Genomic DNA, 14,110 nt, shown 5'->3' on the forward strand with positions numbered 1-14,110 from the left:
TGTTGGGGGAATCTAAGACCAGAGGAGACAGCCTCAAAACAGGGGAATGTCCATTTAGAATGGAGATGAGGAGGATTTCTTTAGCCAGAGGATGGTAAATCCACAGGTGGCTGTGGAGGCCAAGTTATTGGGTGTATTTAAGGCAGAGGTTGATCGATAATTGATTGGTCAGGGCATGAAAGGTTGCGGGGAGAAGGCAGGAGAATGGGGTTGAGAGGGAAATAGACCAGCCATGATGAAATAGTGGAGCAGACTCAGTGGGCTAAATGACCTAATTCTGCTCCTATGTCATATGGGATGGTCATTTTCGTCAACAAGCAAAACAGTCTGAGAATGTGCTGGGGGGGGGCAGTCTGCAAGTATTGCTTCTGGTGCCAACATAGCATGCCCACAAGATTACCCATACATCTTTGGAATGTGGGAGGAAACCCATGTGGTCACAGAGAGAACTTACGAAATCCTTACAGGGCTGTGAATTGAACCGATCACTGGTACTGTAAAACATTGCACGGACTGCCACGTACCTCTGTATGCTGCCCATACAGAGAAGGCACAGTGTCGCCAGATGACAAGGTGCAAGATCATAACCAGGTGGACTGTGAAGTAAAGAGTCCACTAGGGATAGAAGCTGGCCTTAAGCCTGTTGGTATGAGCTTTCACAGTTTTGTATTCTCTGCCCAGTGGGAGGATGTCCAGCCTGGTTTGGGACTTTGATTATGCTGGCTGCTTTCCAAAGTCAGCAAGAAATATAAGGAGGGGAGGTTGAGCTGTGTCCACAACTCTCTGCAGTTCTTCGCGACGATATGCCTTGTCGAGCATTGATATGTCCAGATACGGTCAAGATTCAAGATTGTTTAATGTCATTTCCAGCACACAGTGGATAAGAATTGTTACTCCAGGTCTGATGCAGCGCCAAAAAAACACACAATCAGATAAAGAAGCATAATAATTAAAATACCGCAATAAATATAAGTACATAAGATAGTATGTTGATTGATCGTATGTCCATGAAGTGACGCAAGACACAGGATTGTCTTTACTTCAGGCGACTGATAGGAAATGGTAAAGTAGTGGTGGGTTACGATGGTAAGGGACAAAGGAGAAATGCTGAGGAGGTACAGGCATTGGTGAGCTTTGCTAGTGATGTTGTCTAACATTGTTGGAGCAAAACAGGTTATTGGTAATATGCCATTGTAAAGTTGCTTCTGCTGTGCAGGTGAGTGGGGTGTGTGGAGGGAGGGGATGTGGGGAGAATAAGGAAACGCTGATTGGCAAGGACTCACTGTCTCTGCATTACAACCCTCCTTAACTCTGCCAGTTTCTCACATCACACTCTGCTTCCCGGATTTTCATTTCATAAGACAAAGAATCAGGATTTGGCCCATTGAGTCCGCTCTGCAATCTATCCGGTTTGATATACAGTACCTTGAAAAATTATTCAGCCCCCTCCATCAACTATTTTCATATTTTGTCTCATTTTCTACATTTAAGATATATCGAAGTAGGATTTTTTGGAGCTAATCTACAAAACATTGTGCATCATGTCAAGTCAAAAAAATTACAAAACCTGTCAATAATTTACTAAAATTTTAAAACCAAAGTTATGAGGCTGAAAAAATTTTCATCCCCTGTGCAATTACTACTTAACTTTCTTCAGGTGCAATGCAGTATATTACCTTACCAACTCACCCAATTTGTTAATGTAGAAAATTGGAGGGGCACTTGAACAAATACCCCTCTCAGTTAGATCCAACAGTATGGTAGATTTTCAACAGACCAAACCAAAATGAAGACAAAAGAGCATTCAGGGCAAGTCAGGGAAATGATAATTGAGAAGCTCTAATCTGGGGAAGGGTACAAGACCAGCTCAAGGGCACTGAACATACCTCAGAGCTCAGTGCAGTCCATTGTGAAGAGGTGGAAAAAATATGAAATGACAACTACAATGCCTGGGTCAGGCTGCCCCTACCGGAGAAGAATGGCACTTGTAAGAGAGGCTACTGTGAAGCCAGTCACTCTGAGAGAACTGCAGAAGCCAGTGGCTGTGATTGGAGACGAAGTTCATAGCTCCACAATCTCTAAGGCCTTGCACAAAAAGCGTATTTATTTATGGAAGAGAGTCAAGGAAGAAACCTGGCTAAAAAAAAGCATATCCTTGCCCACTTCGCAAATCATCACTTAGAAGGTACTGTAAAGATGTGGAAGAAGGTCTTGTAATCGGATGAGACTTCAGTATCACCATCTCTACTGGTGGGGAAACATCTTGCTATGGGGATACTTTTCAGCATCAGGGATTGGAAAACTAGTTGGATGGATGTGAAGGTGATTGCTGCTAAATACAGAGAGATCCTGCAGAAAAACCTGCTAGCCTCTGCCAAAAAGTTTAACCTGGGAAGGAAGTTCGTCTGTCAGCAGAATAACACGCAAAGCACACTGCCAGAGCAGCCATGGAGTGGCTTCAAGTGAAGAAGATTGATATTCTTGAGTGGCCCAGTCAGAGGAATTTGACATATGCCAGGCTCACTCTCTCCTTAATAAGGGAAAGAGAGGTGCCCCCATTTTTCAGCGAGTGGAGAGACATAACAAACAACTCGCTGACTGATGTTAAAAGTCTATTGTCTTTGTGATAAATGCAAAAGTGGCGAGGCTTCTCTTATTCATATGTACTGGACCTGTCCTAGCTTAGAGAAATTTTGGAAAGATGTTTTTATAACTTTATCCTGTCTTCTGAATCACCACTTAGAACCTAACCCTTTAATTGCTGTTTGGTTTCTTGGGTGAGACAGATATACACTTGAGTTTGACTAAATGTCGAATATTATCTTTTGCTTCTCTCCTGGCTAGATGTCTAATCCTCCTTAGATGGAGAGATGTTGCCCCGCCCATGCATGCTCAATGGTTTAGTGATATCATGTCCTGTTTAGACCTTGAAAAAATCCATTATTCAATTCTTAATTCGGATGCAAAGTTTCATAAGGTCTGGGGACCTTTTATTGAGTATTTTCATAATTTTCCTCTTAAGTTTTTTTTCAGTCCCTTGCTTTCAGCTCTTTTTTTTTTGGTGGTAGGCATTATTATCTTCTGTTCTTAAGTGTATTTACAGTTTCGGGGGTTTGAATGTTCTGATTTATATTTTGTCTTGGTTGGTCTGGAGTTTTTTTGTTGTGGGGCTTGGGGAGGATACTAACTTTACATGACTATCTTATTTTGTATTATATTACCATTGTATGTTTATCTTGCACTGTACTAATTTTCTACTTTGTTTTGGGTTTTTTTTAAATTTGTAGTGTTGTAGAAAATGCATTAAAAAAATCAATTAAAAAAACTCTATTGCATCACTTTTTCCGAGCTCTACGCCCAGAGTCGGCACGAGAAAGGTGTAGCTTTCTAGTCACACGGCCCCCAGCAGTTAACTCGCTGCTCCCGGTGTTCTGTGTTCTCCCACGCTTCAGTCAGGGGCACCGGCCTAGAATCAGCACATCTCCAGAGCCAGGAATTCCAGGAACCCTGAAGGCGTGCACATCTTCCAGGCCGCATCCTTGGGATATCAAAAAGCGGCTGGTCGTGAGGCCCTTAGAGTGGGTCCCATCCCTGCAAAGAACCTTAATCAGAGTGTAACTCCAGGTCAGCGTCTTCAAAAGAATTTCCCACACCTTGAAAAGGGAAAGAAAGAGATATCAAAGATAGAAATAGAGCTGTTTCTGACGATGCAAGCGAAGGAGTTGTCATCACTCGTTCCATCACTGAACTGTTCCCACATTCTCTGGACTCACTTTCAAAGACACATCATTTTATGATCTCGATACAGTATTTATTGCTTATTTATTTATTACTATTATTTATTTTTCTTGTGTGGTTGCATCATTTGTTGTCTTTTGGACGTTGGTTGTTAGTTCTGTTGGATGCAGTCTTTCATAGATTCTAATGTGTCTCTAGTATTTACTGTGAATGCCCACAAGAGAATGAATCTCAGGGTTGTACATGGGTGACGTACAGGTACTTTGATAATAAATTTACTTTGAACTGTGTGGTACAGTACTGCTGTGCGACACTTCATGGAGTTCTGGAAGTAGGGTGAACTAGTGTAGGCCTCTGTTGTTAGATGTAATTGGTAAGTACGTATTACAGGAACACAAATGGCTACAGGAGTCTGCCAGTTCCACCACAGGTCCAGCTCGCCCAACTTTGAGGACACCTCAGAGATCTGGCCATGCCAACTTCTCAATGATACCATCAGGCAGGAGGTGCAGGAGCCTGAAGACCTGCACTATATGGTTCAGAATCAGCTTCCTCCCTTCCAACAGGATCTTGAACTAGTTCTCCAACACAGACAACACACACAAAATGCTGGTGACCCTACGTCTCGGCCGAAACGTCGACAGCAGCTTCTCCTTATAGATGCTGCCTGGCCTGCTGTGTTCCACCAGCATTTTGTGTGTGTTGTTTGAATTTCCAGCATCTGCAGATTTCCTCGTGTTTGTTCTCAAACACAGCCTCGGACTGTATTTTCCTCAATCTGCACTAATGTCTTTATGGTATGTTTTTATTTATTTCGATATGTAAATTACAAACAGTTTATGTTAATTTAACTTTATATTAACGTAACATACAATGTGTATGCTAATTTCCAGGGTATTTACATCCCGGGTGGATATGCTAATAATCATAATTTTGAACAACGTCGAGCACATACCTTCCCGCCCACCCTCGTGGTCTTCGAGAGGTTGAGGTAGAATCCAAGCTCGGATCCTGGCAAAGTGGTACTTGCCTGTCTCAAAGATGGCGCCTTCCGAAAGTCTTGCGATGCTTTGCGCTCGGCGCTGAGCAACTAGCGCGAGGGCTGTGTCACGTGTGGGTTTTGGCGGGAAGGCGTCGAAGTTGAGGGAGAAACTGGAATCACTGAGGCGGGAGCGGTAACTAGCGGTAGTTAGCGAGGGGTTTTAATAACTGCCGCAGGGTTTTAATACCGAGTAACTAATGGTGGGCTCTACGTGAACAAAGTGGAAACTATTAACCAAGTATACTAACGCTAAACTATGGCATTAGTATGGTGTTACAACATAGTGATTATTAACCAGTGCTTGTGTTTAATTAATGGATTAATCAATAATTAACGATTCTCATTTTTCGTGGATAATTAGTAACCAACAGCTCCTTCGTAACGAATTTAATAACCAAAAACTTAAGATAAGCATTACCAATGTAAACGACCAATTATAGAATATATACTAAATAAATTAATTTTTAAGAATATAAACATAACATTTCACCGACACTAACAGCAATTTAATTATTAACTAGTTATCACTTTGCCGATTAATTGACCATTAACTGTATATTTGATAACTGACGCTAACACTGAGGCTTCTTGACAGGTTAATTAACCATTAACTGTATAGCAAAAGTATGATTACTGACACTTAACAGTATAGACTAATTAAGTTTTGGTTTCTTTAGAGAATAATTAACTATTAACATAATATGACAGCAGCAGAACTTAAAGCTTTACTGATTAAGAAGCAGTAAGCCTTCATTAATAACATAACAATAGTGCTTTAACTGAGCAATAGCCATTCTTTATGAATAATAATATAATTAATAATAAATAACAATGCAATAATTTATTAACTAATGTTTACTGATTGCAGTGTAACTCACCACAGGTCCTATGTCCAAGGTCTGACATTCTTGCTATGGAGTCAGCTGAATTTTCCCAAATTTTGGACACTGCACATGCTTAGAAAAATAATGATTTACTTTGCACTTACCTTATAGTCAATTATCTCAAGTTCAAGTTTAATTATTTGTAAAGGGGGTTTCTTCTTTTTTCTTTGTTACTGTGTATGTAATCAAAAGGGCTTCTTTGTTTTGTTAAAAGCAGGAATGCTCCTTTGTTGCGAGAGAGTGCTGGAAGCTTGTTTGGGTTAAAATTTACTGATAACGAGAATGGTATTCCTTTGTAAACCAAATGGGGATTAATGTTGTTCTTTCTTCTGAGTCTGTAAGCTTTTGTTGACGGGCTTTTGGGCAGATCGGCGCGAGGGGGTTGAGAGAGAGGACGCAATGCTGTAAGCTGGGTGAGGAACGGACCCCAAGCGGGGCTCCGAGGCCCGGAGGTACCCCAAGGAGGGGGGATGAAACTAGATGTGCTTGGTTGACCACTCGGAGGGTCCTGAGCTGCGAGTCGAGGAGTTCGGAGGGGATCGAATGGTGGCCAGAAGACTTCAGTAATTGAGCTCCAACGGTTGTGCACGAAGTGGTTTGGACTTTGATAAGTTTGGCGCCTTTTCTTTATTTTTTCTCTTCATATATACTGTATCATTATTAATCACTTAGTTATAGTAACCTTTATAAATTGTACTCATTTAATCGCTTATGGTGTACTGTCTGTTTTTGGGCGAGGCGGGGACATCACACAGCATCCACACCAGCTGATTACCCAGTTTGGCGGGGCCGAAGGCTGCTCTCCCTAGACGAGAACAAGCTGAGCGAGCCTGAGACCACCCAGGGGATTACATTGTGGGGGCTCGTCCGGGATTGATTTCAGAGGAAGCTGTGTGATCACCCTCTTTAAATTGTGTCTGCGGCGAAGAGCTGGTGTGCCTTTGTGGGTGTGCGATTGCTGGTTATCACTGCGTGTGTGTTGGGTGGGGTGGCTGCTGGTGGTAGCCTGGAGGTCATTGTTCGAGTTCCGACTAGTGCTGACGAAATGGTGGTGGGACCATGGGTTGTCCGTACTGTTTGGAGAGTGAGGAGTGACAGGTTGGGATGTTTCAGCCGTGGTGAGCTCCGCCCGGTTGTTGGAATAATGTCCAGCCCTAAAGGGGCGGAGGCGTGGGCGGAGTGGACCTCTCAGTTGTTGGGTGAGTGGCAGTGCTTGGCTGAGGAAAAGCGACAGGGACAGGTTGAAAGTTTGAGTAGGTGGGCTGGTGACTTTGTTAGAACTGTCGGGCGCAATTACCTCGAAGTGACAGCTGCCAGTTCTGGGAAAGTGTGGGAAAATGCGTGTGGTTCGACTGGAAGACAAATGCCGCAGCTGGGGGCCTTATCATATCCGTGGCAGGAGATTGGTGGAAATTTTTTAGGGTATCCCTTTTGCCTAGGGGGGGCAGATAAATTGCTTGTGGTGCCAAGGGGATCTGTCAAGGGGATCAGTTGTTCCGTTGATTGGAGAGGTGTCGGGAAACTTAGAGGAGACCCAGTGGGGGAACTGCTTGGGGTCTCTGGGGGAGCGCGTTCCCAGCAATGTACCAAGGAATTCCCGAAAGGAACAGACTCTATTCCTGAAGGTTTAGAGGGTCCAAGCGCACAGGTGATGTTCCGGATGGATGGAAGTCAAGTTAAAGCCATCCTCGGCACCGGGGCGTCAGTTAAGTTGCTGTACAGTTTGTTTTATAACCGTTATTGGAAGCACTTACCCTTGACGACATTGAGGGCACTGGAGATTTGGGGTACCAGTGCCGTTGATTATCCAGACGACGGTAGTTGGTCAGTGAAAATGGAGTTCTTGGAGGCAAAAGTGGAGGTGACTGAGGTTCATGAATCGTTAATGCTGATGTGTCTGGACACTGTTGAGACGGGCAGCGTTTCTGTTCTAGAGAGAACCAATATCCTGCTGGTGCGCTTGGGGGCCTGCCCGGAGGAGGCGGGTGAGCACTGTTTGGAGGCATTGTCGATGCACCCAGAGTTTCGAGCTGCTTGTGCGGACGTGTGTAGCAGCATTGGGCCGATACCGAATTCAAACAAGATCCAGTGGTGGTACGGCCTGGGGGAAGTATCTGAGGGTGAGACCCTCTTAGTGGACGCTGCGTAATACCACGAGGGAGGGGAGTTGACCGCTGAAGACACCTCGGAGAGAGAGAGGTTGCGGCGACTGGCCCGGACAGCCGTGGAAGACGTAGGCAGCATGTGTGTGTGGATATTGCGTTGAAGAGGTGCACTGTCAGTGACCAGAATATGGCCCTGAGGGCCGAAGAGGCGATGGCCGGTCTGAGTGGTGTGAAGTGGTTTAAGGTGCTGGATCTGAGGAGTGGATGTTGCCAGATCCCGATGGGTGAGGCGGACAAAGAGAAGACAGTCGTTGTAAATTCCCTAGGAGTCTTCCCGTCCGAAAAGATGCCACAGGGCATATCAGGAGCCCTTGCAACCTTCCCACGGGGCAGGTGGAAGACCATAGGAGATGTGGAGGCGTTTGGAGTTTTGGTGTATGTGGATGATCTCTTGGTATTTGGATTTGCCTCAGGAGAATATGAAGTGAGGTCGTTGCAGGAGTGGCTGAGAATTACAGAGTTAAAGTGTTTTCTGGACACGTGCCAGAGCTGGCGAAGGTCGCAGCTCGTGAGTGACTATCTCTACAGAATCAAGTTTGAAATGAAGATGGAGAGACTGGAGAAAGTGATCTGGAACCATTCGGACTTACAAGTTGGAGAGAATGAAGAAAGTTGTCTGACTGAGGGCAATAGCAAACTGAGAACCTGGAGAGGGGAGTTTGTGGAGGTGAAGAAATTACAGACAAATCTCAGAAGAGGGAAGCGGAAGCTTGAAGGGAACCTGAAGATGACCATCGACAGTTCAAATGAAGTGCAAAACCTGAAAGTTGATCTGGAAGAAGTCATGAGGAAGAAAAACTGGAGAGAAGTGCAGTGAATACTGAACAGGAGGCTGAAGAGACTGCGGGAGCAGTGCAGGCCACATGTTTCCGTTTGGAGAAGATCAAACAGCAGCTACCGATCGCAGAAATGAGGAAGAATGCAGATTCGATGGATGATGTGCTGGATGTGTGGTACATGCTGCCTTTTGCTGACTTTCCCTTGATTGAGGAAGAGACCTTTGGCCCTTCTCCCATTGAGTCAGGTGTATCGGGGAGGGTTAGCTGTGTGCAGTGTGGGGCATGAGTGAGAGGTTGAGAGAGGAGTTGGTAGTGGACCCAAGGTATCCCCAGTTGTGTCCGAGCCTGAAGGGTTTAGGTGAGGGGGTACGGAGGTCTTAGAAGGGTTAGGGAACTCCCAGATAGTTGTCCTAAGTAGTGCCTGAGGAACAGGGCGTGAGGTTTACTGTGTGGGGAGGAGATGTCACTGTTTGTGCTTGGGTTACGGTGTGTTGGCAGGAAAGGTGGCGAGTTATTTAATAGTCATGAGGACATGACTTTGATTTGGTGGGGAGAGAGTGTAAAGGGGGTTTCTTCTTTTTTCTTTGTTACTGTGTATGTAATCAAAAGGGCTTCTTTGTTTTGCTAACAAGCAGGAATGCTCCTTTGTTGCGAGAGAGTGCTGGAAGCTTGTTTGGGTTAAAATTTACTGATAACGAGAATGGTATTCCTTTGTAAACCAAATGGGGATTAATGTTCTTTCTTCTGAGTCTGTAAACTTTTGTTGACGGGCTTTTGGGCAGATCGGCGCAAGGGGGTCGAGAGAGAGGACGCAATGCTGTAAGCTGGGTGAGGAACGGACCCCAAGTGGGGCTCCAAGTCCCGGAGGTACTCCGAGGACGGGGGGATGAAGCTAGATGTGCTTGGTTGACCATTCGGAGGGTCCTGAGCTGCAAGTCGAGGAGTTCGGAGGGGATTGAATGGTGGCCAGAAGACTTCAGTAATTGAGCTCCAACGGTTGTGCACGAAGTGGTTTGGACTTAGATAAGTTTGGCGTCTTTTCTTTATTTTTTCTCTTCATATATACTGTATCGTTATTAATCACTTAGTTATAGTAACCTTTATAAATTGTACTCATTTAATCGCTTATGGTGTACTGTCTGTTTTTGGGCGAGGCAGGGACATCACATAGCATCCGCACCAGCTGATTACCCAGTTTGGCGGGGCCGAAGGCTGCTCCCCCTAGACGAGAACGAGCTGAGCGAGCCTGAGGCGGCCCAGGGGGTTACATATCATTCACCCATACATGAATAAAGTCAAATGAAAGGGGACAAGGTGTAAAACACATTATCAGCACATAGCACAAGTAACGTTCTGGGACCCTTACATAAATGACCTGGATGAGGAATTGGAGGGATGGGTTAGTAAGTTTGCTGATGACACAAAGATTGGAGGTGTTGTGGATAGTGTGGAGAGTTGTCAGAGGTAACAGTTGGACATTGATAGGATGCAAAACTGGGCTGAGAAGTGGCAGATGGAGTTCAACCCAGTTAAGAGTGAAGTGGTTCATTTTGGTAGGTCAAATATGTTGGCAGAATATCGTATTAATGGTAAGACTCTTGCCAGTGTGGAGGATCAGAGGGATCTTGGGGTCCGAGTCCACAGGACGCTCAAAGCAGCTGCGCAGGTTGACTCTGTGGTTAAGAAAGCGTACGGTGTATTGGCTTTCATCAATCATGGAACTGAATTTAGGAGCCGAGAGGTAATATTGCTGCTATGTAGGACCCTGGTCAGACCCCACTTGGAGTACTGTGCTCAGTTTTTGTCGACTCACTACAGGAAGGATGTGGAAGCCATAGAAAGGGTGCAGAGGAGATTTACATCGATGTTGCCTGGATTGGGGAGCTTGCCTTATAAAAATAGGTTGAGTGAACTCGGCCTTTTCTTCTTGGAGTGACGGAGGATGAGAGGTGACCTGATAGAGGTGTACTAGGTGATGAGGCATTGATTGTGTGGATAGTCAAAGACTTTTTCCCTAGGTCTGAAATGGGTGTCACAAGAGGACACAGGTTGAAGGTGCTGGGGAGTAGGTACAGAGGAGATGTCAGGGGTAAGTATTTTACTCAGAGGGTGGTGAGTGCGTGGAATGGGCTGCCAGCAACAGTGGTGGAGGTGGATACAAAAGGGTCTTTTAAGAGACTTTTAGATAGGTACATGGAGCTTAGTAAAATAGATGGCTATAGGTAAGCCCAGTAATTTCTGAGGTAGGGACATGTTCGTCACAACTTTGTGGGCCAAAGGGCCTGTATTGTGCTGTAGATTTTCTATGTTTCTACGATTTCAGAAAAATATTTGGTCTCAAAATAATATAGCACAACTTCCCAAGTGGTAAGACTGTAGTACTTACTACCAATTATATCGCTGACATATAGGATAGCAATGAAGGTCCTCCATCTTTGTCTTCATTGCTGTTTCTTCATTGTTTTTTGACTAGTCAGGGTTGTTAGCCCTGAACTTGGTGGACTTTTTTTTGTCTGGCCTTTTGATCTGTATGACATGAGTGACCCTACCAACAGCCAAAGCACAAAGCCCTGACTCCATCCAACACAGCTGCCCGAGTCATTGAGGCACGCAAGCCTCCAGACCATGACAATGTTGTGGCCCTCTTGGAGGTATAACTGGATTGATGGGAAATTCCCTTTGATCATTGCTACCCATGAGGGTCCTTATTGGTCTTATGCATGTGACAGGAAAAGAAATGAAGTGACGGGAGTGATAACAATAGGGATATTTTGTACTTCTTGAGATAGGCACATGGATATGGATCACGTGTAGCAATTTGTTAGGTTTGGCATCATATTCAGCACTTACTTACCTCCTGTGCCATACGTAGCTTACCCAACCCCAACAATCGATTTGGCATCCTATTATGAACTGTAGAGTAACTTTTACTCTGAAAGCTTATCCCCATATTTAAAAGTTGTGAAACATATTAGTTATTTGAACTTGGAGCATAAATAGACAATAGACAATAGGTGCAGAAGTAGACCATTCGGCCCCTCGAGTCTGCACCGCCATTCTGAGATCATGGCTGATCATTCACTATCCATACCCAGTCCCTGCCTTGTCCCCATATCCCTTGGTTCCCCTATCCATCAGATATCTATCTAGCTCCTTCTTGAAAGCATCCAGAGAATTGGCCTCCACCGTCTTCCAAGGCAGTGCATTCCACACTTCCACAACTCTCTGGGAGAAGAAGCTCTTCCTCAACTCTGTTTTAAATAATTGACCTCTTATTCTCAATCCATGCCCTCTGGTACTGGACTCTCCCAACATCTGGAACATATTCCCTGCCTCAATCCTATCAAATCCTTTAATTATCTTAAACGTTTCAATCAGATCCCCTCTCAGTCTCCTCAATTCCAGCATGTACAAGCCCAATCTCTCCAATCTCTCTGCATAAGACAGCCCTGCCATCCCAGGAATCAACCTAGTGAATCTACGCTGCACTTCCTCAATTGCCAGAATGTCCTTCCTTAAACCTGGAGACCAAAACTGTACACAATATTCCAGGTGTGGTCTCACCAGGGCCCTGTACAAATGCAAAAGGACATCCTTGCTCTTGTACTCAATTCCCCTTGTAACAAAGGCCAACATTCCATTTGCCCTCTTCACTGCCTGTTGCACTTGCTCATTCACCTTCATTGACTGGTGAACTAGGACTCCTAGGTCTCTTTGCATTTCTCCCTTACCTAACTCTACACCGTTCAGACAATACTCTGCCCTTTTGTTCCTGCTTCCAAAGTAGATAACTTCACATTTATTCACATTGAATGACATCTGCCAAGTATCTGCCCACTCACTCAGCCTATCCGAGTCTCCCTGTATTCTCCTAACGTCCTCTTCGCATGTCACACTGCCACCCAATGGGCAGTGTCATTTTCTCAGGACAGAAATGGCTGTATGAAAGGGCATAATTTTATGATGATTGGAGAAAACTTCAGAGGTAAGTTTTTTACGCAGAGTGGTTGATGTGTGGAAAGTACTGCTGGGATGGTGGTAGAAGCAGATACATTAGGACATTTAAGAGTCTCTTAGATAGGGACATGGATGATAGAAAAAAAATAGAGGGTTATGTTGGATGGAAGGGTTAGATTGGTCATGGAGTAGGTTAAGAGGTCAGTACACCACAGTGGCTGAAGGGCCTGTACTGTGCTATAATATTCTATGTTTTAAGAATGATTAATAATTCATTCTACTTTATAAAGCCTCTCAGAAAGTTCTCAAAGATGGCCTTCTGCATCATTTCTTTGAAGTTTACTGAATGTTGTTAAGTGGGATAACGGTGTTTCCATTAAGCCCAGAGCAAGATCTCAACAATGATTTGAAATGGATGACTGGATAATCACTTGATTTAGAACACAGAACATAGAATTCTATTGTACAGTACTCTTTTATTTAGAGAGGAATTCTGTAGGGTCCTTTGTTTTACCATAGCCTCCAATGTGTGCAGTTTAGGATTGGTTTTGAATTTGATTACTAATTAGATTAGCTTTATTTGTGAGATGAAAATCAAGTTCAAGTCTGTTATTCAACTGTATGCATGTATACTGCCAAATGAAACAACTTTCCCACTGTATTGATACAGTGAAATGTGTCATTTGTATCAATGACCCATGCAGTCGGAGGATTTGCTGGGGGCAGCCTGTAAGTATTTGGTGCCAACAGAATGCCCACAACTCACTAAACTTAACCCATACGTACTTTTTAGAATGTGGGAGGAAACCGGAGCACCCGAAGGAAACCCACAATGTCACAAAGAGAATGTACAACCTCCTTAAAGACAGTGGCAGGAATTGAACCCTGATTGCAGGATAAGAATACTGATCTTGTGCGTTTGAAGGTAGCATGTCTGTTTTTTTGACTGCATTTCCTCCGGCCGCCCTGCTTTCCTTGCACGTAGCCTGGTGTATAGGGGAGTGGTTGGGATTGTGGGGAGAATAAAATAGGACAGTACTGACTCAGTGGGCAGAAGGACCTGCAACTGAACTGTGTCACTGACATTGACTGTGATTGCAGGCAATCTACTGAACTCAACAATGGCATTTGCCCAGAAGAACAAGAATGCTATGGTACAGTACTGTACAAATTTTATTAATTGAAGTTCACTGCTCCTAGGTCTGCAATTAATGTTAAATGACGGGGTGATAATGAAGTATTTATAAGGTACTTTGCATTAACAATCCCTTCCCTTTATATCCCTTTTTATCCCAGTCCATTTCTATTCCTCCTTCAGTCTTTCCTTGACCAACTGAGAGTCACAGAGCCTACAGTGCACCAACAGGCCTTCGGCCCATCTAGTCCATGCCAAACTGTTATTCTGTCTAGTCTCATAGACCTGCACCTGGATCATAGCCCTCCATCCCATGTACCTATTGAAACTTCTCTTACATGTCGCAATTGAATTCACATCTATTAGTTCACACTCTCACCATCCTCTGAGTGAAGGTTCCCTCTCAGATT

General features: G+C 44.4%; 1 protein-coding gene across 1 annotated transcript in view; it reads left to right on the forward strand.

Moving 5' to 3' along the window:
* The first annotated feature begins 4,868 nt into the window (after window positions 1-4,868).
* Window positions 4,869-14,110, forward strand: part of hormad1 (HORMA domain containing 1) — a 48,464-nt gene continuing 39,222 nt past the window's right edge. Inside the window, exons 1-2 of the mRNA XM_059978700.1 lie at window positions 4,869-4,923; window positions 13,667-13,719. Of these exons, the coding sequence (XP_059834683.1) occupies window positions 13,687-13,719 (33 nt within the window). The 5' untranslated portion in view covers window positions 4,869-4,923; window positions 13,667-13,686. The remainder of the gene's footprint in view (window positions 4,924-13,666; window positions 13,720-14,110) is intronic.

The sequence above is a fragment of the Hypanus sabinus genome, chromosome 9 (assembly GCF_030144855.1).
Source record: "Hypanus sabinus isolate sHypSab1 chromosome 9, sHypSab1.hap1, whole genome shotgun sequence".
Classification (NCBI taxonomy): Eukaryota; Metazoa; Chordata; class Chondrichthyes; order Myliobatiformes; family Dasyatidae; genus Hypanus; species Hypanus sabinus.